This window comes from Nuphar pumila, chromosome 4, assembly GCF_984573655.1.
Source record: "Nuphar pumila chromosome 4, dmNupPumi1.hap1.1, whole genome shotgun sequence".
Taxonomy (NCBI): domain Eukaryota; kingdom Viridiplantae; phylum Streptophyta; class Magnoliopsida; order Nymphaeales; family Nymphaeaceae; genus Nuphar; species Nuphar pumila.
The window spans coordinates 94,610,511-94,637,757 of record NC_143252.1 but is presented as its reverse complement, the minus strand read 5'-3'; the positions used below and the strand labels follow the sequence as shown (position 1 = coordinate 94,637,757).

The following is a 27,247-nucleotide window of genomic DNA, read 5'->3' as shown; positions in this document are numbered from 1 at the left end:
GGGGGACAAGGTCTCCAACCTGCCCCATTTCAAAATCCGAACCTTCATCCCCGCCTTCATCCCTGCACGGGGATGAATTTTAACCTCCATCCCCGTTTCATGTCCTCCATCCCCGGTCCAAACCGGGGCGATGCGGGCCCTGTTTCCCCTTAGTCTATAGTCATTCCTTAAAGGACTGGGGACGGGGGCGGAGTGGGGAAATGCGTAAGTCCATCCCCGCATGGGGATAGATTTTAACCTTCATCCCCGCCTCCATTCCCGTTTCATGCCCTTCATCCCCGCCTCCAGCCCCGTTGTCCCCCGGTCCACTGCCATCCCTACCCTCCTCCTTGTTCTTCCATTTTTATTTTAAATAAAGGTTTTGCAATAATTTAAAATTAATGAATGTCGTTAAATACCAAACCCTGAGGGGAAGGTCAACTCATTCTCCTCCCTCTTCCCTTTGGAGAATCAATCTCTCATCAGTGGTGGAGCTCCATAGAAGGTCATCTTCCACTCCTTCCCAAAGGTAGTTTCTTTATTTTTTCTTTTATTTCCTTGCGTATTTTCTTCTTCTGCCATTCTTTGTAATCTCTTTTGAATCTGGGGCTGTTTGAGATCGATATCGGGACCATTATTCTCTTTCCGGTGATTTTTCTTTTGATTTCTTGTTTTTTTAAGTTTTGTGATCTCGAAGACGATTATTATGCGATGCGTTTCGTTGGTGATGTATTTAGTGAAGTATCGTCGGTTTTTATCTTGATCGTTTCTTGGCGGAGAGTTGTATCAGAAGAACTCTTTGGGCTTGTGACCAGGAATAGGGCGTGTGCGGATCTCTGTAGGGGCATCGAGATTGGTGATGAATCTTAAAGGCGGGTGTGTTGGAACTTCTACTGTGGTAGTTAGTAATAGGTTCTGATTCAACGTATGCAGAGCGCGATGTGTGGAAGCTTAATTTCTTTGTTTCTACTAGAACTTCATATTGTTATTCTCCTTGGAAATCTTCTTAAGAAACATACATCTTTGGGAAGAAAAAAACTTCTAATGTTCATTTGCTCATTAAAATGAAAATTGGACTAAATTGATACATATATATGTGCTAAATTGAAGCTTTTCTCTGTTATAGGACAGAAATTTTACCTTATAAAAATGTTTAAGAAAGAATCAGCCACACTGAAAATCTCAGATATTTTCACGAGAAACCAATGACACCTTGATCAAAATTGTCAATTTTTTTTTGTTTTCTAACGGTATGACTATTAGTGCTTGATTCATTTAATTTTAAATATTTGGGTCTTTTGGGTGTACTTCAAACCAATCATAAGCATCTCCATCTATAGCATTAGCTGTTTTTTGAGAGAATGAATGAATCAGAGAACACAAAAGAGAGAGGTGGGGGCTGACAAGTTGCCTTCGACGTGGTTCACAAAGAATGAAAGAAAAGGAGAAAAGAAAAAAGTGAAAAAAAGGATAGAAAAACTATGCAGAAACTGTAATAGAACCTTTAAACTCAATCTATCAGATAACAATTTCAAGAGAGAACTTCTTTCATGGATCATTAGTCGGCCTTCTATCTTGACCACCTTCATCTGACTCTAGTTAGTGGAGTTGTGGCATCAGTCTGTTGTTGATCCGACTTTGGTTAGTAAAACTGAATCATAGGAGCAGTTTTCCATGGTTTGATCTGACAGTTCTGCATGCATTATTTGCTTGATCTTGTTGGATCTCAATAGCATAATTTCCCATGTGAGTCATTCACTACAGACTAGTTGGTTTCAACTGAGGGATCTATCTCATACATCTTCTCACAAGACGTTTTGCCTACATGACATTTGCAAGAATCATTATTATTTTTTCTTCTCCCAGTCAGACTCTTTCAATCACTTTTGTTTCCTTCATTAATCATTATTGACCGCTTCTATCTTGAGCACCTTTATCTGACTTTGGCTAGTGATAACTATGGCTTCATTTTGTTGTTCCTGACTGGATCATGGGAAACAACTTCTCCGTGGGTTGATCTGACTGCATATGTTTTGCTTGATCTCATTGGAATATTGACAAGTAATAGAGATGCTATAATATTTTTGATTTGTAGTTGTTTCCACTTGATAGTGAGGACTCTGTCTCATGCCCTCTTGTAAGACGGTTTACCTACTTCATGTTCCTTTGCTTGCAAGCAGTCACAGTCTTGAATAAGCCTTTTCAAGCTATTGCTTCAATAATTATATCATAATAATCTTTCTCCAAAAAAGACCTATGTTTTTATATGATCAGCTATTTCATGCAGCAGGGGATGTTACGTTCCTGGGCCCATAAGGTAGTTCTAGGTTGGTTAGGTAGGTTAGAAACAAGATTAGTTTCAGTTTGGATTTTGACAGGTTTTAGTAAAAAATTCAATATGCCTAAATTACGATAGATAAAATGCTACAAATTTAGGGAGATTTAGGGCATGTGGAAGTAGGTCATGTTAAAATATCAGGGCCAAACTCCACTTGGTTCGAGATTTATGAGCTTGGGATCAGGTTGCAGAAAACTGGGTTCAGACTGGGTCTAGATTGTGTTTTGGGTTTGGTAGGGTTAAATAGAAAATTCGGTTCTCTCTACTGGGTTGGGATCTAAGGCTGATTTTTGGAGGGTTGGTTGGGGACATGTGGGAGCACCTACAATTAAAATCTTAGGCTTAGATTAAGTCAGGTTAGGGAGATATGACTCAAGGAAGCCGAGTCAGATTCTGCAGTTCACATCAAGCAGAATATATTGGGTTTCTTGAAATCTGTTTGGGTCAAATGGTGTAGACATAGGTTTGGGCTAAGGTGAGGGCCAGTTTGACTCAAGGCTCATGGTGAGTTCGCGAGCATAGCCTCTGTTCTTATGGTTTAACTACACGTTCACTCCTTAGAGCTTGTTGGGGCAGCAACCTAGATGACCACCGAGAGCCTTAGAGATGTCAGCTAAGAGTGACAGTCACTTGCAGAGAGAGAGAGAGAGAGAGAGAGAGGGGATAAGGTTTCATTTCATTTCATATCACGATTTGAGCTACAAAAGAGCCTCCATATATAAGCTCAAGGGAGGCTATTAACAACACCTCACAAGTTACAAGATTTAATAAATAAAATGCAAATTCCTAAGAGCCTTTTAAATAGAACCTATTAGAGGCTAGATAACACCCAAGCCAATTTTTCCTTATAAAACAAGTCATAACCAAAAATATGACTTAAAAATGGTGATTTTCATGTTATCCAAATGTGTGTACCTTATCCTTTTTCCTTCTTAGATACTTGTAATGCTCACCATCACAAAAAATTCCAGTTCATACTCTGATAAGTGTTGCCCGTTCCCAGCTTGGCAACTGATAGCTAACGATAAAAAATGTTGACCAATGGTTAGTTTGCCACATTGGGCATTATTCAAAGCCAGCATGGCCAGCTATTTTTCATGAACGGGTGCTTCTTGTAATGCACAAGAAGAATGCACCCACCACATCTGTGTAGATTTTTTCTGCTTTGACAAAGCCCAACAATCTGATTGTTACATCAGCATCTTAAAGTAACATAGTTCAAATGCAGTATGCAGGAACTGCACCATCTTTGACCAAATCAGGAAAACTGTTGCATGCTGCATATGCAAGCAGCATGACAAATGAATTTTCCTAATATAGTCCAAATTCTAGAGGACCCTGCTCCAGATCCATTGCCCCAATCAACAAAATGGATCACAATCTTAAAGATCCCGACCCACACTCATTGGCCCAAATGGATCTAAGTATGGCGTACTCATATCCAAATCCGTTATACCAAGGGATTTGGGCGGATCCAAGCATTACTACAGAGCCAAATGTCGAAGACCTGGTTCGAATTTTGAAAAACCCAAATCTAAGTTTTGTGGTCCAGGCAATCAATGAGGACCCATTTTCTACAGATTCAAATCCAAATTCCATCTTGCTGCGGGACCCACCTCTAAGGTGCCACATCAGCATCCTCAGTCAGTTAAGTACAACATTTGGTATGGAGTGTCACCTTATTTTGCATTTGGGACCTAGATCCAATTTGGAGTTGGACGGAGCGAAGCAAGAACCAAACCTGTTTTGGATAGACCCGGATCCAAAGGAGACACCAAGGGCCAACCAGCCAAGTGGAGTCCACCTAGAGAGGTCGACCTCCCCTCTTGAAGGCCCTAGATGGAAGTGACAAGGTGATTAAAGAAGGCTCGGCTCACCCAAAAAACTCAATGTACAGGCTCAACTCGACATGGCCTGAGCCTGAACCACTGGTGTTCAGGCTCGTCTCGTGTCGAGCTCGGCCCGGTTCGTAAGCTTGTTCTGAGCTATGGGCATGCATAATGGATCGAGATGGCCTGGGCTCGGTCTGTTGCTTTTGGTGAGAATCTCAATTTGCAACCTGTTTGTCTTCAGAAAGAAAGAGAGAAGGTGGCCGGAAAATGGCCCTAGCAACCCTTTTTCTAGTCAGACAATGACGGGGTGTGGGAGAGACAAGGAAGGAATAAGGGTGGGAGGGAGAGGGAATCCTAACTAGCGAGTCGCAAGGTTGCGATCATGAGGAAGGAAAAGGCGACGAGGCTGCAGGTGGCTGTAAACTTGGAGTCCGACGGGCGACTAGAGAGGCTGCAAGGAAGGAGAAGCTGAAAAGGGAACAAAGTCATGAAGGTGTGACTGCTGACTGGTGGGTGACTGCATGGCGATGAAGGAGAAGGGGATGAAGGAACGAGTGGATGAAGGGATGCGTGGGAGATCGAAAATACAAACAACAACAACAACAACAACTACGCCTTCATCCCAAAACAATTGGGGTCAGCGATATGAACCAAAAAAGAAATTCATTTTGGGTCTTCCACATGAATCCTTTTCCTCCAATCATTTCTATCCAACGCCATGTCCTCGGTGAGGTTCAAAGCATTCATATCCTTTCCTATCATCTCCATCCAAGTCTTCCTAGGCCTACCCCGACCTCTTTTAACTAATATATTTTCCCATTTCTCCAACCTTCTAACTGGAGCATCATTAGGCCTTCGCCGAATATGTCCAAACCACCGTAAACGATTCTCTCGCATCTTATTTTCAATGGGTGCAACACCTACCTTCTTACGTATCTCTTCGTTCCGAATCTTATCTTTTATTGTATTTCCACACATCCATCTAAGCATCCGCATCTCAGCTACACTCATTTTTTGAATATGATGTCTCTTGGCAGCCCAACATTCCGTACCATATAGTAAAGCGGGTCTAATAGTCGTCCTATAAAACTTTCCCTTCAACCGAAATGGCATTCTACGATCGCACAGCACTCCAGTAGCACTTTTCCATTTCATCCACCCAACCTTTATCCTATGATTTACATCTCCATCAATTTCTCCATACTTTTGAATGATGGATCCCAAATATTTGAAATAATCATTCACCGGTATATCTTGCTCACCAAGCTTCACTACACTCCCATTACTACTTCGTTGCTTACTAAACTGACATTCCATATATTCAGTCTTACTCTTACTCAACTTAAAACCTCTAGCTTCCAATGTCTGTCTCCATAATTCTAACTTAGCATTAACCCCAGCTCTAGACTCATCAATCAAAACAATATCATCAGCAAACAACATACACCACGGTACATTTTCTTGAATTGATCTCGTAAGCTCATCCATTACTATCGCAAATAGGAAAGGGCTTAAAGCAGATCCTTGATGTAACCCAACCGTTATCGGGAAATTGGTTGTCACCCCTCCACAAGTGCGGACATTGGTTACTACTCCTTCATACATATCTTTAATTATACTAATGTACTTGAGAGAAACACATTTCTTCATCATTGTCCACCAGAGAACGTCCCTAGGTACTCTATCGTATGCCTTCTCTAAATCAATAAAAACCATATGCAAATCTTTGTTCCTCTCTCTATATCTTTCAATAAGTTGTCTAAGAAGATGTATAGCTTCCATAGTTGATCTTCCAGGCATAAAACCAAATTGATTCTCCGATATCATGACAACCTTCCTCAACCTAGACTCAATCACCCTCTCCCAAAGTTTCATAGTATGACTCATGAGTTTTATACCACGATAGTTTGTGCAATCTTGTATATCACCCTTATTCTTATATAAAGGCACCAAAGTACTCTTCCTCCACTCATTAGGCATCTTATTTGTTCGCCAAATCAAGTTAAAAAGATTTGTCAACCATTCTAAACCTTTCTCTCCCAAGCATTTCCAAGCCTCGATAGGTATACCATCTGGGCCAACTGCCCTTCTTGATTTCATTTTCTTCAAAGCCTCTGCAATTTCTTTCTTTTGAATCTTGCGCATGAAGTCACGATTTATCTCATGAAAAGGAATGGAGAAGTCTCCAAGATCTTGAGCATGACTATCATTAAATAGCTTATCAAAATAATCTTTCCATCTCTCCTTAATCTCCTCATCTTTGACTAAAACCCTTTGCGTTTCATCTTTGATACATCTAACCATACCCAAATCCTTCGATTTCCTATCTCTCATCTTTGCAAGCCTATAAATATCCTTCTCGCCTTCTTTGGTATCCAACTTGTCATAAACCTCCTTATATACCTTAGCCCTCGCGTTTCGAACAACTTTTTTAGCTTCCTTCTTTGCTATCATATACTTCTCCAAATTCTCATTATCACGACTCTTACTTAGATTTCTATAACACTCTCTTTTAACCTTAATAGCTAATTTGACATCCTCGTTCCACCATGATGTATCCTTACCTAGTGGTGCACCGCCTTTAGACTCACCCAATACCTCCTTAGCTACTTTTCTCATACCACCCGCTATCTTATTCCACATTGATTCTGAATCCTCCTCGAGACACCAATCAACTTCCTTAACTACCTGCTCTACAAACATTCCTTGTTTAGCTCCTTTCAGTGCCCACCACTTAATTCTACGATCTATCCTATGTCTATCCCTTTTGCGGCATTGTCTAATTCTAAGATCTAAAATTAAGACTCTATGTTGTGTAGCTACACTTTCTCCTGGTATAACCTTACAATCGATGCAACAACCCCTATCTCTCTTTCTAAGTAGGAAAAAATCTATCTGACTCGTATTAACCCCACTTTTAAATGTTACTAGGTGAGACTCCCTCTTCCTAAACCAAGTGTTTGCTAAGATCATATCATAGGACAAACAAAAATCTAAAATCCTTTCTCCACTTTCATTTCTTTCTCCTATACCATAGCCTCCATGGATATTCTCAAATCCATCCCTACTAATGCCTACATGTCCATTAAGGTCATCGCCGATGAAAAGCTTTTCTCCATAAGATGTCTCTTGTACTACTCCATCTAAATCTTCCCAAAATTGATGCTTAATGGAATCATCTAAACCTACTTGAGGTGCATAAACACTAATAATATTAATAATATCCGTACCTAATACTAATTTAATAAGTAAAATTCTATCACCCTTCCTACGGACCTCAACTACATTATCTATAAACTGACGACTCATAACAATCCCTACTCCATTCCTATTCCTATTTATTCCTGTATACCAAATCTTATATCCCCAAGGTTCTATCACTTTAGCTTTCTCACCTACCCATTTGGTCTCTTGAAGACATAAAATAAAAAATAAAAAACCCAAAATTGAAATTCTCAAGGGGTAAAAGGGGCTGGGCGGCATAAAAAAAATATACATATAATATATATCTTTTATTATTAACATGTAAAGGAACCGAGTCTTATCGAGCCTACTTGAGCTCTGTAGGCTGACCAAGCTCGGCTAAGCTCATTTAAAGGGATGGACAAGCTTTGGGTCAAGCCCGATTCAACTCAGTTTGTTGTGCATGCTTAGTTGTGGTACACTGGCACTTGTTTGACAAGGCCCTAAATAAACTTTTGCCTAATGCTTGTTATGATTCCAAATCTTGTGTCATTATGTTAAATTGATGTGTATACCATTTTTTGAATTTGAAAGAGTGTTTGGGAGGCCCTTCGACCATGTTCACTTGAATGTTTGGGGCCATGCGTTGCTATTTTGATGGAAATCAACCCAGTTAACCCAATTGAACTGAAAGTTTGTTTGGTGGGGTTGGAGAGTTGTGTGGTCGGGAGAACGTAGATCTTCTCCCACGGGGTCAACCTGTTCCTTCTTGTCCTTCCTCCCTCTTATCTTGCTCACATAAATGTAACCACCATTCAAAGTCTCAAACATAGGGTGGCGAAACCAGAGTTGCCAGTCGAGGAAGCGGGAGCGGGAAGCGATACGAGAAGCGGAAGCGAGACACTTCTAAAATTTTAGGAAGCGGGAAGCGCGGGACGACTTAGGAGCGAACCGGGAAGCGTTTCAGAAGTGACCTAGGAAGCGTCTCGGAAGCGACCTAGGAAGCGAACCGGAAGTGACCTAAGAAGCGAAGAAGGAAGCGACATAGGATTCAAATGAGAAGCGAAAGGGAAGCGAATAAGAATCAAAAGAGAAGCGAAAATGTAATTATATATTTTTATTTTATCACATACATTTTAAACACTTCTTCTTTCTTTATCTTTTGCCAAAAGAAAAATCTCGTCTTACTTTTTATGTTATATTTCATATTCCTTCAAATTTAAAGTGAAATTTCCCAAGATTATTCACAAACTTATAATGTCCAGAGACTAATATAAGTGACTATGCTTTAAACAAAGGAAAAGAACAAACCTACTTGTAGAAAGTTGGCTTGTGTGTGAGTTTGTGACTGATGTAGGAAAAAGAAAAGAGAAAAAAACATTCTACCGCTAACCACAAGTAAAAGGCAAGATCATGATTGCAACAACTATACATCATCATCAAGTTGTATTTTTGCAATATCATGAGTCCGCTTTCTTCTGTGTACATTCACATTATTATGTGATTGTATTCTTCTAAAGGTGAAATTGATGATCAAAGAGCACGTAATTAGATGAAATCAAAGATGAGCAATGTCACAAATTCAAGAAATATCAGTGCAAGACTTGTTTTAGTGATGGTGATGAAAAAGCTACAGACATCTCAGTTCATGAGCATAAGATCCATCTCAGTTCAATCATTATTTGAGAGCATGTGCTGGCAGATTTTTTTTATGGCATCTCAGCCCAAGGTAGCAGCATGTGGGAAACGAATGACAGCTACAACCATGACAACAAGATTCCTCGTAGGACTAGCTGTGATGGCAATCTCCTCCACAGTTGTAGGGTTGAGAAAATCATTATTAAAGATTGCTATTGTACATGTGAGTGATGAGTTGTGGAGCCTGATTCAGAGTTTTTGCCCTTGCAGTTAGGGGGGGTCTGAGGGCTCCCCCCGGCGCGGGTCCCGCTGCACGATTAGCGGGTTTAGGGGGGCCGCCCCTGGCGGGGGGTTATAGGGGGGCAGCCCCCCCCCAGAAGAATTTTTTTCTGATTGTGACAGATTTTGCCACAACAGTAGCCTTGCCAATCGATAAAGCTACTGCAAGATCAACACATTTGATCGATTTTATCATCATCCACTTCACAAAGCAAGTATAAACATTCACGTCCATGAACACAAATGGAAGCAACATTGTCATATGTCTGATTGCCTACGCATGCACATATGTGTGAGAGAGAGAGGGTGAGAGAAGAGATAGAGAGAGAGTGAGCGTACCTGAAAGGATTAATCGCCAGAATTTTTTGAGGTCGTCGGAACTCGGAGGTCGCTAAAAACTCGAGAGAGAGAGGGAGGAGTCGGATGAAACGTGAAAAAACAAAACCCTGAGCCCCTTCCAGTTTTGTTTTTTCACGGGTTTTATAAAATACCCATTTTACCCTTAGTAAGAAACAAATTCATGTGTTAAATTTTTTTTAAAGGGCAAATTTGTCTTTCCAATTAAGCATCCGAAATGCATCTCCCTTTAAAGGGGTACGCGTCTTCTTTTATTGGGGTACACATCCCCTTTAAAAGGGAAGTGCATCCCCCTTTAAAGGGGGATGCGTACCCCTTTAAAGGGGGAAGCGCTTCCTCAATTGAATATGTGCTTCCCCACGCGTTTTGGAAGCGCCGCGTTTCGCACTTCCGAAATGCGTCTGGGAGAAACGCGCTTCCCCTATACCATAGGCGTTTCTAGTAATTCTGGGCGAAACAACAATTGAGAGCAGGTTGAGCAGTGCCATCTAACATGGGGGGTACCACCCTGGTTAGTATCTGGTGCAGTGTTATTAAAAACGCGCCTCAAGGCGCAAAAAGCGTGCCTCACCACAAGGCGAGGGCCTTTGTGCCTTGAGGCGCAGACATGAAGCGTTAAAGCATCGAGGCGTACGCCTCGAGGCGAGGTGCGCCTCACGGTGAGGCGCACACGCCTCATATTGTTGGTCAAATGAGGGTCAAAGCCCTCATTTGACCAAAAGTAAAATGTTACCCCCGACCCTAATGAGGGTCGGGGGCCCTAATTTTTCTTTCGCAGCCCCTCTCTCTCTCTCTCGTCTCTCGCAGCCCCTCTCTCTCGTCTCTCACAATCTCTCACCTCTCGTCTCAGTCTCTCCCACCTCTCTCTCTCTCTCTCGTCTCTCGCAGTCCCTCTCTCTCGTTTCTCACAATCTCTCCCTTCTCGGCCTCCTCCTTCTCGCTGGAAGCAGCTGCGACACCAGCAGCCCTTGCCAGACCCCAGGTAACCCCGACCCCCTCTCTTCATATCTGCCTCCCTCTCTTCGATCTCTCCATACGGCAGGTATCAAGGATTAAAGCTGTTTCTGACTGTTACCTTATATGCAATCAAGTTTCTAGGGAATTTTTCTTGTGAAGCATTTTTTTTAGTCATTTTTGTGCATGTCCTCTTACAGTTCTGTATTGATGATTTTTTTTGTATGCTGCTGCTGCTATCTATCTAGAAGAGCAGATGGGCATTAGATGCAATCTGAATACTTGGCTGTGGTTGACATTGCTTAGTTATGCTTTGATTGTAGACACTCTTATTTTTTGGATGTTTGTTTTTATGTGCAACTATGCTATTTTTGTTGATACATTCTTTTGATCTCATATATTTGGTTACTTATAATGGACGTGACTTGTAGGAGCAGAAAATACATCAAATTTTGTGTAGTGTGTAGCTTTTACTTAATAAGGAAGCTTAAAGATGTGCACGGGGCTGGCTTTATGCCACTGACTTGCACCATTTCAAATATAGTGTGACTAAACTGTTTAATATTCTCATTTTACAATAGTTTCCTGACATTCCTTTCTATGCAGATGATGGTGGTGGCATGGATCCGGATAAAATGAGGCAATGCATGTCACTTGGATATTCAGTAAAGAGCAAGTTAGCAAATACAATTGGGCAATGTGAGCTATTATTTTCTCTGTATTACTCATACTATGCATACTGTTAAAAGAGGAATGTTCTTAGATAGCATTTCTGGATGTAGGCTACTTATCTATCTGTTATCCAATGGAGCATATAGCATTGACTATCGAGTGATGAACTATTTTCATTTGATGAATGCTCGTATAGAGAGATAATTACATTTTTTAATATGCATTTTGTTGTTAATGTTAATTTTTTATTGAATGAATGCTCATATTTTATTTCTTAGATACTTACATAGATTAAGTTGTTGCATTAATGTTACTTTTACATGTTAATCTCATATTTTTTCCGTATTTATTTGAGATTTTTTGTTTCTTGTTGGTTGTTGCTTCATCAATAAAGCATTTCTTATTTATTTATAATTTTAGAAATTTTTTATAATTTTTTTAAGTTTAATTTTTTTTTGAGGCTTACGCTTTGCGCCTCGAGGCTTACGCCTCGCCTCAAATTTTGGTGGAGCGCTTCGCTGCGCCTCAACGCTTTTCACAATACTGTGTTACGACAATGAAGTCATACATGATACTTCAAGTACAAGGTTTTGATGATGAGCAAGTGAATCAACTGCATTTCAGCTAAGGCAATGAAGAAATATGACAAACATTGAAGAATTCGATGAAAAATCTTTGAAGACTAGTGTGCAAATGTTAAATTCATTAAAAGTCTTAGATTCTTGTAAGAGCCTTACTTAGAGTGCATATTTCAGTTGCATTTCACCTAAAAAGTCTTTAAAAAAACTTTTCTAAAAGAACCCTTCATGAAAATCTTTTTAGAAAACTCTTTATTTAGTTTTTCGTGTTTATTAGTCGACCAATAGACTCACCAGTCGACTAATTCTTTCGCGCCAAATTTTCTAAACAAAATGTCATTTTTGTCAAATTAGTCGACCGGACATAATGTCTGTTTTCTGGAATTTTAGCAGCAGTCGACTAATGATTTTATCAGTCGATCGGACAAAACATGTATTTTCAGAAAAGTTTAGCAGCAGTCGATTGAAAGGTTTTTCAGTCGACTGATGATATTATCAGTCGACTAACTCTTTCTCTAGTCGACTAACTTTCAAAACTTCAGAGTTTCAAACTGCTCGATAAAGAGATCAGTCGACCGACGATAACTGTCAGTCTACTAATAGCTAATTATCAGTCGACTAACTACTGTTCCAGTCGACTAATTTTGCCATTTTTCCTGAAACTTTTAAAAGGCGTGTCTTTTCATTTTTTAAACGTTTTGATCGTTCAAAATGGACTGTTTTGACACCCTTTTATACCCTCAACGTATGAAATCTTTCAACAATAAATATGAGTGCATTTTACACTCAAAAGTACTGCAATTTAATCAATTTGAATCTATTACTCTTTGTTTTTCACTCATATTCATTTTCTCACTCACGTGATATTTTTCACTTCAGTTTTTCACTCAAATTCCTTTGAGAGACAGTGAATTCGTGAGTAGAGTATTTCAACAACCTCAAAAGTCAATTGCATCTCATTTGCATTCATAAGAAAGACTCATAAGTTGTTTTGTAAGTTGTTATTTATTTTTTTTGTAAAAGGAAGGACTCCTTGGTTTAAAGGAGTTTGCTTTCAGTAGGTGTGTTACTGGAAGTGGGACCGGATTTGGTCTGTATGATCTTGTAGTTACACAAGGTTGATAGTGGAAATCTCAAGCGAGTTTTGTTTGGGGACTGAATGTAGGTCGGGAAAGACCGAACCAGGATAAATTACTGTGTTCTTTGTGTGTTTGCTTTGCAAATTGCAAAATCCATCAAAAATTCCGCAAACGATATTTAAAAACACTATTCACCCCCCCCCTCTAGTGCTCGTTGCCTCGATCCTACTGCACTTTCATTTGGTATCAGAGCAGGTTTGCTATTATTTTGATTTGACCATCATCTAGCATGACAACAACATCATCTCAGCACAAAGAAGGATGCTCCTATGTTCGTCCTCCTCTCTTCGACGGAACTAACTATGGATACTGAAAAGTGAGAATGACAATATTCTTACAATCCATAGATCTCGAAATTTGGAGAGTCGTTTCAGAAAAGTACCAAATGCCATCAACTGATTTCAGTCAATGGACAGATGAAGAAAAGAAGACTGCTTCACTTAATGCCAAGGCTATGAATGCATTGTATTGTGCCGTTGACAAGGTAGAGTTCAATCGTATCTCTCAATGCTCTACAACAAATGAAATCTGACATACTCTTCTCGTGACTCACGAATGTACGTCAAAGGTAAATGAATCTAAAATTGCTTCTTTAGTTCATAAATTTGAATTGTTTAAAATGAAGCAAAATGAATGTATATCGGACATGGTAACAAGAATGATCGATATCACTACCACTCTGAAATCTCTTGGAAAAGAATATTCACAAGTGGATTTAGTTAGAAAAATTCTAAGGTGTTTAACTCCTGAATGGGAGAGAAAAACCACAGCTATTGAGGAAGCAAATGACTTAAACACTCTCACTCTTGAAGATTTGGTTGGTAACTTAATGGCATATGAAGTCCAACTTCAAGACAGACAAGAAGAAGAACCCAAGAAGAAATCTCTTGCTTTTAAGGCTACTTCTGATTCTGAAAATTCAAAAGAAGATGAAGATATTGCCCTTATTACAAGGCAATTCAAAAGATTCATAAAAAATAGAAGATTTCAAAGAAAGATAAAGAAAGCGGATTCTTCTAATCCAAATGAAGTCAAGTGCTTTAACTGCAAAAAAGGCAGGACATATCAAGAAATATTGTCCTCTTCTCAAAATCAGGCCCAAGGACCAATTCAAGAAGAAAAAGGCATTTCAAGCATGTTAGGATGATAGTGACTCTTCTTCCGATGAAGAATCAAATGAAGAAGTCGCCAGCATGTGCTTTGTAGCACAAAAAGACTCGGTAAGTCAATTTGACTATGACGATTTATTAGAAACATTTAATGATTTATATGCTAAATTTAAGAGTCTAAGTTCTAAAAACAAAGAGTTAAAAACTGAAAATTCAACTCTTGACTCTCAAAACAAAGTATTACTTCAAGAGATAGAAGATCTCAAGAAGGAAAACTCTTGTCAAGCATTTGAGATAAAAGAAATTGGAATTAGAACCAATCTCTTACAAAAAAAAATAACTTGTCTAAAAGAAAAATCAAATGATCTTCTTTCTATTGTGACCAAATTCACAAATGGTCAAGAGAATCTAGAAAGACTTCTTGGTTCTCAAAGATGCTCGGTTAATAAAACCGGATTGGGATATAGCTTCTTTGATACTCAAACTAGACCAAACTATGTGGTGAAGAATCAAAGACAATATTCTCAACCATTTGTTCAAAGAACTAAATTTTCTAGTTATAATAGAAATGCATCTAATCATGGCACTTATAATGCTTATAAGCCTAGACATGATTATTCTAAAAATGCTAAATCTTGTTATAAAAAGAATACTTTTTATCAAAGGAAACCAAAATCCAAATGGATATGGGTTCCTAAGACTAACTCTCATGGACCCGAAAATAGAAAGGGGTCAAATGCTTTGTCTTCTAATTTTGTTTTAGGTACACAAAATAAGGAGCAAATGGATATTGGACAGCGGTTGTTCCAAACATATGACTGGAAGGCCGGAGTTATTTTCCACCCTTCAAAGTAAGGATGGAGGAACCGTCACCTTTGGTGACAATAACAAGGGAAAAGTAATAGGTATTGGTAATATTGGTAATCCAAAATTTTTCTTGATAGAAAATGTTCTTTTAGTAGAAGGTTTAATGCATAATTTATTATCAATTAGTCAATTATGTGATAAAGGTTTTCTTGTTTCTTTTGAACATGATTAATGCTTAATTTTTGATTTTCAATCTAAAAAAATCATTTTTAAAGGTAAAAGAAGGAACAATGTGTATGAACTTTATCTAGATGAGTTACCCACTTTTAATGAAAAATGTCTTATTGTTTCAAATGAAATTCAATGGTTATGGCACAAGAGACTTGGACATGTTAATTTTAAAATTATTTCCAAGTTATCCAAGAATGATCTTGTTAGAGGCCTACTTAGAATACCATATAAGAAGGATCACTTATGTGATGCTTGCCAAATGGGTAAACAAATCAAGAGTTCTTTTAAAGCAAAAGATATAGTTTCCACAAAACGTCCTCTTGAACTTTTACATTTAGATCTATTTGGACCATCTAGAATTCAAAGTTTGAATGGTAGCAAGTATGCTTTTGTTATAGTAGATGACTATTCTCGATTTACATGGGTGATTTTTCTAAAAAGCAAAAATGATGCTTTTTCTAAATTTTCCAAACTTTGTAGAAGAATTACAAATGAAAAATCTATATCTATTATTAAAATTCGTAGTGATCATGGTGGTGAATTTGAAAATGAATATTTTCTAAAGTATTGTGATTTACATGGTATATCTCACAACTTTGCTTTTCCTAGAGCGATTCCACAAAATAGAGTTGTTGAAAGAAAGAATAGAACTTTGCAAGAATGTGCTAGAACCATGCTTCAAGATAAAAATTTACCAAAATACTTTTGGGCTGAAGCAATAAATACAACATGTTATGTTTTAAACCGTGTTCTTATACGACCAATTTTACATAAAACATGTTTTGAATTGTATTATAATCGTATACCAAAGATCTCATATTTCAACGTTTTTGGTAGTAAATGCTTCTTGTTAAATACCAAAGATAATCTTGATAAGTTTGATTCAAAATCAGATGAATCAATATTTCTTGGATATTCTTCTAGAAGTAAAGCTTATCGTGTTTTTAATAAAAGAACATCTTGCATTGAAGAATCTTTACATGTTGCATTTGATGAGAATTGTGAACAGGTTATACCTCTAAGCGAAGGAGAAGAAGTAATACTTCAAGAAGAACCTTTGATAGAGAGTACTTCTCAAGAAAATGTTCCTCTTGTGATGATGAATTTTGGCTTTTGGCCATGTCTGAAGAACTTAACCAATTTACTAGGAATGATGTATGGGATCTAGTTGATAGACCAAAGGATCATCCAGTAATTGGAACAAGATGGGTCTTCCAAAATAAGTTGGACGAAAACGGCGAAGTCATTCGAAACAAAGCAAGGCTATAATCAAGAAGAAGGCATCGATTTTGATGAAACCTATGCACCAGTGGCTTGTTTGGAGTCAATTCGAATGATGCTTGCTTTTGCTAGTTACATGAACTTTAAGTTATATCAAATTGATGTTAATAGTGCATTCTTAAATGGACACATCAATGAAGACGTTTATGTAGAACAACCTCCAGGCTTTGAAAATGAGAAATATCCAGAAAAGTCTACAAATTAAAAAGAGCTTTGTACAGACTTAAACAAGCACCAAGAGCGTGGTATGAAAGACTACGAAATTTTCTAGAACAATCTGGTTTTTCCATTGGTTGGGTAGACTCTACTTTATTTATTAAAAATCTTACTTCAGATATTCTTATTGTGCAAATTTATGTTGATGACATAATATTTGGTTCTACTAATGATTCTCTTTGTAAAGAGTTTGCTAAAGCTATGCAGGAAAAGTTTGAAATGAACTTGATGGGCGAATTAAACTACTTCCTTGGACTTCAAATAAAGCAAACTGAAGAAGGAATCTTCATCAACCAGGCTAAGTATACAAAAGAACTTCTAAAGAGGTTTGGGATGGACTCATCGAAATCAAGAAGAAATCTTATGAGCACAACTACTTCTCTTGATAAAGATGAAAATGGTAAAAATGTAGATACTAAGCTCTACAGAGGTTTGATCGGATCTCTATTATACTTAACTGCTAGTCGACCTGATATTACGTTTAGTGTTTGTATGTGTGCTAAATTTCAAGCTAATCCAAAGGAATCTCATTTAACTGCAGTAAAACAAATTCTTCGTTATTTGAAAGATACTTCAGATTTTGGTTTGTTTTACCCAAAATCATCTTCCTTTGATTTAGTTTCATATAGTGATACAGATTTTGCAGGAAGTAAATCTGATCGCAAGAGTACTAGAGGAACTTGTCATTTCTTAGGAAATTCCTTAGTCTCTTGGTTTAGTAAAAAGCAAAATCCAGTGTCACTCTCAACAACTGAAGCAGAATATATAGCGGTTAGTTTAGCGTGTTCACAAGTACTATGGATGAAACATACCTTAAAAGATTTTGGTTTGAATTACTCCACAACAACTATTTATTGTGATAACACTAGTGCTATAAATCTTTCGAAAAATCCTGTTCAGCACTCAAGACCTAAGCATATTCAAGTTAGCCATCATTTCTTAAGAGATCATGTGTTAAAAGGAGATATTTCGTTAAATTTTATTTCCACTAATGAACAACATGTCGATATCTTCACTAAACCACTTAAAAATGAAGATTTTATGAGAATTAGGAGAGAATTAGGCATTTGCTTGTTTTTGGATTTATAAAATGCTGATTTTTGAACAAAATCTCAAAATCGCACCATATTAGTTGACCGATAAATTTCTAGTCGACTGATGCTTTAAAAATTTTACAGAATGAGTCACACCTTATTAGTCGACCGATAAAAATCTAGTTGACTGATATTTTTTTTTAATTTTTTTTTAAAGGACCCGATACCCTTTGGTTTTTAACGCATCGTTTCATTTTTACGCACCTTTTCGTTTTTCTTAAACGAAACCCTTTGAAAAACGAAACCCTCTCTCTCTCTCCCTCCTCTCTCTCTTTCGAAAAACCCTTGGAGTGCCGTTCGAACCTCTCCTCGCCGGAATCTTCTGGCCGTGATAGGGAGTCTCTTGATTTTTCGACGGAATCCTCTTGCCGTGACCGGTGCCTCTTCACTCCTCGCCGAAATCCCCTTGTGGCAGCCTCCTCTCACCTGTCGTCGTCCACCGCGGACTCTTCTCTGAGACTCGTCGTTTTTCTGTAGCAGCCAACCCCTCTACAGTGTATCCACAACATATCTACTTGTTTATCAATCACTCTCACCCGACGACATTTGGAAGCCGACATCAACTGCGATTCGTCTTTGACAGGTGAATATGTTTTGTTCTTAACAACCATGTCTCGTCAAAAGACTGCATCTGCACAAGGTTCTCCTTCAACTACACCTCCAGCAAGACATGAATTTTCTCTCAGACTACTCAGAAATCCTCTTTTATATGATACTTTTGGATCGATTTCTTCATTTCCTGTTTTACCAGGCCGAAATGTCCTGTTTCATCTGTTTTCTCGTTACAAAATCAGAGAATTATTTCCAGGTATTTCACATCTTTTTGATGTCGGTGCAGACCCCCTTCATTATCCTTTTCTGATCCACTTGTTTTACACAAATTTACAAATTGATCATGAAACTGTAATTCTTTCCTCTCTTGTTCGCGATGTTGAAATTGAGTTTGATTCTAAAATGCTTGGACAAATCCTAAAAATTCCACCTTCAGAAACTCTTTTCAATACTATTGAACTTAATGATGAAAGAATTTTTGAACAAATTCTTCTTCCCGGTGCACCTCATTCTCCTCCTTTCAAAAATACCAATCTTCAAACTCGTGCACGCATTGCTGGACGAATCCTTGCCCACAATGTTCTACCTAAAACTGGTTCTTTTGATTACTATTCCACAGATCTTTCTACGGCTCTTTATGTCTTATTTGGAAATATTTCTGTAAATTGGGCCAATATGTATTTTACTAATTTGTGGAAACAAAAACCATTTCTTCCGTATGGATGTCTTACTCGTATTTTCAGATATTTCAAAGTTCCCTTAACCAATGAAAAATATATTGAGCAAAAGGAGTTCTTTGATCAAACTATTTTTAAACGAATGAAAATCAAATATCTGCCTCCTTTAAACTTTGATCAAACTGAACCATCTGAACCATCAATTTCTGAACCCTTACCATCTTCTGTGACACCTTCATCTCAAGCAAAACGAAAGAAATTTTCTACTAGTCAAGACAGTGATGAAGTTTTGCAGCGACTGAAAGCTTTGGAGCTGCATCAACACATTTTTCGTGAAGATGTGACTCAACAACTTTCCTCAATTCAGAAAGATATTACTGCAATCAAGGAGTTGCTCAACTCACTTTTCTGATCTTTGTTTTCTGTCTTTACTAAACTTTGATACTTTATGGGTTGTAATATTTTGAACTTGAATTTACATTTTGCTTATGTTATGACTGCCCTTACTCTTTTTTTGATTATGACAAAGGGGGAGAAAAAGATAGAACTTGGTGTCTCTTGGTAGACACATGATGAAAATTGTAGGAGAAAAAGACAGAAATTACATGAGAAATTGCATAAAGATAGAACTTGCATGAGAAATTAAGAGAAAAAGATAGAAATTGCATATTGCATTATGACATGAAAATTACATCATGTGAAAGCATTGAAAATTGCATTTATAAAAAAGTTTTAAAAATGCATGAAGTAATGATGGAAATGCAAACCAATCAATATGTGATATATGTGCTTTGAATGTACTAACTTTTAATGTTTTGCAACATATTGATAGGGGGAGTAAAATCTCCATTTATGCATCTAAATGCTCCATCTTTGATTAGTTTGTCATCATAAAAAAGGGGGAGATTGTTACGACAATGAAGCCATACATGATACTTCAAGTACAAGGTTTTGATGATGAGCAAGTGAATCAACTGCATTTCAGCTAAGGCAATGAAGAAATATGACAAACATTGAAGAATTCGATGAAAAATCTTTGAAGACTAGTGTGCAAATGTTAAATTCATTAAAAGTCTTAGATTCTTGTAAGAGCCTTACTTAGAGTGCATATTTCGGTTGCATTTCACCTAAAAAGTCTTTAAAAAAACTTTTCTAAAAGAACCCTTCATGAAAATCTTTTTATAAAACTCTTTATTTAGTTTTTCGTGTTTATTAGTCGACCAATAGACTCACCAGTCGACTAATTCTTTCGCGCCAAATTTTCTAAACAAAATGTCATTTTTGTCAAATTAGTCGACCGAAGGTTTTATCAGTCGACCGGACATAATGTCTGTTTTCTGGAATTTTAGCAGCAGTCGACTAATGATTTTATCAGTCGATCGGACAAAACATGTATTTTCAGAAAAGTTTAGCAGCAGTCGATTGAAAGGTTTTTCAGTCGACTGATGATATTATCAGTCGACTAACTCTTTCTCTAGTCGACTAACTTTCAAAACTTCAGAGTTTCAAACTGCTCGATAAAGAGATCAGTCGACCGACGATAACTGTCAGTCTACTAATAGCTAATTATCAGTCGACTAACTACTGTTCCAGTCGACTAATTTTGCCGTTTTTCCTGAAACTTTTAAAAGGCGTGTCTTTTCATTTTTTAAACGTTTTGATCGTTCAAAATGGACTGTTTTGACACCCTTTTATACCCTCAACGTATGAAATCTTTCAACAATAAATATGAGTGCATTTTACACTCAAAAGTACTGCAATTTAATCAATTTGAATCTATTACTCTTTGTTTTTCACTCATATTCATTTTCTCACTCACGTGATATTTTTCACTTCAGTTTTTCACTCAAATTCCTTTGAGAGATAGTGAATTCGTGAGTAGAGTATTTCAACAACCTCAAAAGTCAATTGCATCTCATTTGCATTCATAAGAAAGACTCATAAGTTGTTTTGTAAGTTGTTACTTATTGTTTTTGTAAAAGGAAGGACTCCTTGGTTTAAAGGAGTTGTTTGCTTTCAGTAGGTGTGTTATTGGAAGTGGGACCGGATTTGGTCTGTATGATCTTGTAGTTACACAAGGTTGATAGTGGAAATCTCAAGCGGGTTTTGCTTGGGGACTGGATGTAGGTCGGGAAAGACCGAACCAGTATAAATTACTGTGTTCTTTGTGTGTTTGCTTTGCAAATTGCAAAATCCGTCAAAATTCCGCAAACGATATTTAAAAACACTATTCACCCCCCCCCCCCTCTAGTGCTCGTTGCCTCGATCCTACTGCACTTTCACACTGATCTGGTGTTTTCTCTGCAACCAAAAGCTGGAAAGTGACTGTGGTTAGCTCCATCAATGTGTCCAAGAGGGATGGAACCACCCAGGTGAGGAGAGGGAAAGAAAAATGTAAATAATGATGTTGAATTGCACGAATAAGAAGAAGAAATGATGATGATGATACAAAAGAAGGTGATGATCATATGATGAATAAGATGTGATGGAGGTGGTGGTTGTCTTTGATGGAACAAAAAGTGGTGGTGGATTTTGATGGAACAAAAGAAAAGATGTTGATGATCATGATGCTGATTATAATTTGTATGTAAAAGAGAGTTGGAGACTATAAAACATGGTTTTGTGTCGTCCTAACAATCATAACTGTTTACTCAATATTCTTAAAAAAAGTACCAGTCCATAAATCCCATTATAGGTTAAAAAACTTAAATTTTGTCATCAAAATGCACCCTAGATTGTTTTTTTTTGGTGGTCATCCAAAAATTCACTTAGTCATTAGGTTTTATATTTGTGCTTTGGTTTTATCATCCTCTATTGTAGAGTTTTACATCTCATCCATACGATCATGGTTTAAGCAATTTAAGGAGCTTAATACTCCTTGCCAAAAAGTGCATTTGGTTCAACGTTTACATAAAAAGATAAGAGAAAGTGACAGAAAATTTAAAGTTACACAAATCAAAGGCAATGTTGTAGTTTACCTTCAATTCTGTCAAAATATGAGATTCTCTAGTCAATTTCAAATATGTTAAAGGTTTAAATTGGTGGTGACTGGTGAACTTGTAAAGTGGAAGTTAACAACTCTCATATACATACAAAAGTCGCTAATTAATGGATGAGTGTTTTTTGGGGTAGTTGGTCTGGCTTTGAACCCATGTGCCTATGACTTCACTTTCCAGGTAATCCGTGCAGCAGAAGATCCTGAATTTGATGCTTCCTGCTCCAAAATTATTCTTTTAAACAAAGGCATCTGTGGATTGCAGCTCAGAATCAGCCTCATTTGTATGAACCACGTAATCATAAGTTACTGGATTTTTTAGCTATGGGCCTAGCAAAAGAAAAATTAGGAAAGGTTCCTATAGGATCCTTTTCCCCCCACCCTAGAAATCGGATGAGAAGGTTTCCACTCATCAGGCTAAAGTAGTTATACAAAACAAGGGGGTTCTAACTTCCAATTTTTGTTCCAGGAAACCCCCAAAAGTTTGTATATATGTGCAGATGTAGGTGTAGTGTAGGTCACAATGTAATCAATTTAATAAAGAATATTTTTCTGAACTAAAATATGTGGTATATTATCTGTTAGAGTTTTACATATGTAAAAGGTATATGCATATATGCAGTTTATAAGATATGTTTAGAACTGTTATGCTTTCATTACTGAAACAGTTAATGCAAATAATTAATTAGATTCATGGCTTAAAGTATGTCTTAATTTCCACAATTTACCTCCTTTTGCATCATATGGAGGAACCTAACAACTGAACATACGATTTGCAAGTCTTAAAATGCATACAACTATTTCTTGGTTACAAACAGAACACCGTCCACTTTCCTTCTTACTCAAAAGATACATTACTGTAAGAAATGGCTCATAATGGTTTCAGTAAGGGATAGTTATCTTGGTCATAATGGACATTCTGAAACTGAATAATCACATTATTGTGAAAATGTGGAGAAAGGGTAATAACTTTTTATCAAAATTGCCAGTGAAGCAGGAAATTCTGATAAGTGGGAGCTTTCATTGGCATTAGTTAAAGTACCAACCTGCAATGTATTGGAAAAAATATTAGCAAATTTTCTTTAATTTTGTATTATTTTATATTTTTAGTGTTTCAAAAATGCCAAGATCACATAGATCTTCGGAGGACTGTAGGCAAATCTATAGTATCACAAGAAATTGCCTTGTAAATATATCCGCTGAAATCATTATTGGTGACTAATTCTGAAATATTATGGAATACTCAGATGTCCAATTGGTTACATGCATTACACTTAGTACCTCCTGCAGATTATATATGAAAACCCTACTAGTTCAGGTTCAAAGCGATATCTTAAAGAATGGAAACTTTAAAGTATAATATGTTTGTACAAGCTAGTGACTGTCCCTTTTGATAATCTTTTACATGCAGTCAGTAAGCCCCTTCGACTCTGGATCGAATATGGGATCAGACATTTATATTGACAGCACAGAAGGAAAAAAGTTTCATCCTTCCTGTCTGAAGAGATGTTAGGATTTGATGAAACTTTTCAGCCATCAGCTGAACTCTGTGTTAGTTTTGAATACCAATGCAACGTTTATTCTAGAGACACCTCTGTGAATTTGGATGAGCTTGAGAATATAGGGATCAAAATCCCAAATCCCATCAGAAGGAACAGCAGCTTTTCTTGTTTGTCTGGTGCTGCACTAAGTGCTAATGCCACTTTAGCAAATACAAATATGCTGAATGGTCTCATTGGGGAAGAAATACTACCTGGTTTGGATTCCCCAAATTCATTTCGGCCACTGTCATCTTCTCCGTCTCTCTCAAGGTTGGATCCTTTATCATCTTCCCAAAGCAATATCTCAGCCTTGCTTGGGAGTGTATCTACTGACAATGATTTCCTTGAAAGCGATAAAGATTTGTCAAGAACTATGAGTGTTCCTGCAAGTGTTGAGGCGTCAAGCTTTCTAAGTGCTATGAATGATGTACAAGTGGCTGGTGGAGCTGCAGGTGAAGACAGAGTCCAGGCTGTTTGCTCTGAAGATAATGGATGGCTATTCTGTGGAGTCTATGATGGTTTTAATGGACGTGATGCAGCTGACTTTTTGGCTGTAACCCTCTATGAAAACATTGGGTTTTACCTGCATTTGTTTCAGAATCAGCAGCAAGGGGAAATGCCTTTAAGCATGAAAAGCTTTCTTGAAAATAATTTAGAAGATAGAAGCATGAAAGTCGATTCTGCTCTTAACGTCCACAAACTTGAGGCTTCCAATAATGTTGTGGAGGGGAAAACATTTCCACAATCTTCTGAAAAACCATCTTCAGAGCCATTTCGTCAAGGTGTCATGGATTGCTTGAGGAGTGCAGTTGCTCAAGCAGAGAATGATTTTATGCATAGGGTTGAACAGGAAATGGAGGAGCGTCCTGATTTAGTATGTGTTGGATCGTGTGTGCTCATTGTACTTCTTCATGGTAAGGACCTATACACACTGAATCTTGGTGACAGCAGAGCTGTACTGGCAACCATCGATGCATCTGTAGATGGTCTATTGAAAGTTGTGCACCTGACTGAAACACATACAGTTGATAATGAGACAGAGCGTGATCAGCTCTTAGCTAACCATCCTGATGATCCATCAACAATAGTTGGGGGAAGAGTGAAAGGCAAACTAAAACTAACCCGTGCATTTGGTGTTGGTTACTTGAAAAAGGTCAGTTCAATCATGTTGATCTCATACTAAGGTATTTTTATGTTTTGATTATTTGAGTGCTTTTACATTCTCTAAACATTGATATATTTCTTTTTTCAGAAAATAATGAATGATGCACTGATGGGTATTCTTCGAGTTTTCAATTTGCGCAGCCCTCCTTATGTTTCTACTCAGACATCCATAATGAACCATAGAGTGTCAGATAATGATCTCTTTGTTGTTATTGGAAGTGATGGACTGTTTGATTTCTTCACCAATAATGATGTTGTTAATCTGGTATACCTTTTCATTCGGAATAATCCATTTGGTGATCCAGCTAAGTATCTGCTGGAGGAGCTGTTATTAAGAGCTGCTGAAAAAGCAGGTCTGTTCTTTACTCACATTTTTCTTGGGGTGCATTGCATCATTTTGAATATGAACTTTTTCCATGGGCTCAACATGCATGAAGGGGATGTGCATTTTCTAAGCATTCAATCAGTGGCTCTGCTGATTTATTTTGTTCTTTTTGTTTGATGCAACTCAAATCTTTTGATCTTGATCTAAATGGTTTCTATTCTATATTACATTAGCTTGTTAGGTTGATTCACACCATTATAAATTTCCTTTACTGTGTGTATCATCATCCTTGTTTTTCTCTTTTAGGTATGACTACAGAAGAATTGATGAGGATTCCTGCAGGGAGAAGAAGAAAGTATCATGATGATGTCACAGTGATCGTTATAATGCTTGGAAATGCACAGCGGACGACGACTGCATCAACAACATTGTAGATGTTCAGTGCCTTAGGAGATGGCTGTACATGTGTTTTAGATGCTATGAATATACGGAAAGATGACATGAAGTATACTGATTGTATAGTTCCTGGAACTAGTTAGCAAAAGTTATCTGGGTAGGATCAGATAATGGAATGCTTCAAGATCATTCTGCCATTACGTGGATTAAGTGGTGTAGGAGGAGATGGCTGTATATGTACTGCTTTTGGTGTAGTAGGATATCACTAAGTTTGAGCAAAATTTAGTGTAAACGTTGTTGTGAACTGCACTGTTGGAATTGAGATTTGTGTAAGTATATGCTATCCACCTTTACTGGACAATAAACAGTCAGTTTTTTCAAGAAACCAAGGGAGGATCCTCCTCCATCATGGCTGTAAGCAAATTTGTGAGTTATCGTACTCTTGAGGCAGCTATCTTAATGCTTTGGCATTATTTGAAAATTTTCATCGTGTCAATATCATCTTCTCTCTGTAAAAAAATCATATTGAATTGTGAACATGGAACCACATCGATATATTGGCAGCTGTTTCGGAGTACAAATGGGAAAATGCCCTTTCTCAATGGATGATAGTTTTATGGCAATACAACAACAACTATGCCTTCATCCCAAAACAATTGGGGTCGACGATATGAACCAAAAAAGAAAATCATTCGGGGTCTTCCACATGAATCCTTCTCCTCCAATCATTTTTATTCAATGCCATGTCCTCGGTGAGGTTCAAAGCATTCATATCCTTTCCTATCATCTCCATCCAAGTCTTCTTAGGCCTAACCCGACCTCTTTTAACTAATATATTTTTCCATTTCTCCATCCTTCTAATTGGAGCATTATTAGGACTTCGCCGAATATGTCTAAACCACCGTAAACAATTCTCTCTCATCTTATTTTCAATGGATGCAATGCCTACCTTCTTACGTATCTTCTCGTTTCGAATCTTATCTATTATTGTATTTCCACACATCCATCTAAGCATCCTTCTCCTCCAATGATAGTTTTATGGCAATACTCGAGAAAATTGTTTAAGAGAAGTGTGCATTGATAACGGTTTTATCAATGCATTTGAAATGTTTTTTGCTAGCATATTTTGAGAGTTCATCTTATTCTTTGGTTCTCTTCAACAATCCATGAATTGTTGGGGGTGGCACCTTCTGCTCACCATTGTATCAATCTCTGGCCTTGTTGTGGCGAGAAACTACATGGCATTCCTCTACTGGTGCTGGACGAGGTGAAGGGTTGGAATTGGGTCCTGATGTGAGCCTGTCCCTAGCCAATTGAGTTTTCAACACTAGTGAAGCTGGAGAGACTGAAACTCTCCTGGTCCAGAAGCCCATCACCACTAGCATCACCAGGTTCTGGTTCGAGTTTTTTCAGTTCAGGTGTTGGAGAGGGTAGTTAATAATTTCTTTACAGTTCTCTGCCGTGGTTACAGTGGGTTCATTCTGAATGCATGAAACTCATCGTGAGTTACTCTGTCTTACATGTTTACCTTTATCCTAGATGCAGATAGACAGAGATCTTATTCGGAAAGAGGGAAACGTCGTACCTAAGAGCAATGCGATCTTATCTGTTTTGCTATATTAGTTGCAGTAGCAGGGTCACATGTTAGTAAGATATTAGTTGCAGTAGCAGTCGGTCACATACTTTTGCAGGAAATAGCACCATATCGTTGTTGGCTAGGATCTGCTTTGAAAACTACGCACAAGTTGGAATGTCTCAACCCATTCTCTTGCAAGTTTCTCATCTACATTACATGGGTATTAGTGAGAACTTAACGTAATTTGTTTCTAAAATATTAGTAAAGTGAAATTAGTATCGGTGCTGAATGGTAGGAAAAATATTAGTATATTGAATAAGGAATTCATTCCAGA

The 27,247-nt window shown here is 37.6% G+C and overlaps 1 protein-coding gene and 1 pseudogene across 2 annotated transcripts in view; one reads left to right on the top strand and one right to left on the bottom strand.

Moving 5' to 3' along the window:
* Window positions 1-27,247, bottom strand: part of LOC149840312 (pentatricopeptide repeat-containing protein At3g26782, mitochondrial pseudogene) — a 39,805-nt pseudogene that overhangs the window by 10,089 nt on the left and 2,469 nt on the right. The window lies entirely within an intron of this gene.
* Window positions 222-25,939, top strand: LOC149840313 (putative protein phosphatase 2C 40). Its single transcript, XM_090004388.1, has 4 exons — window positions 222-508; window positions 23,323-24,605; window positions 24,705-24,969; window positions 25,248-25,939. The coding sequence occupies exons 2-4, from the start codon at window positions 23,418-23,420 to the stop codon at window positions 25,373-25,375; spliced, it is 1,581 nt and encodes a 526-aa protein (XP_089860514.1). The 5' UTR covers window positions 222-508; window positions 23,323-23,417; the 3' UTR covers window positions 25,376-25,939.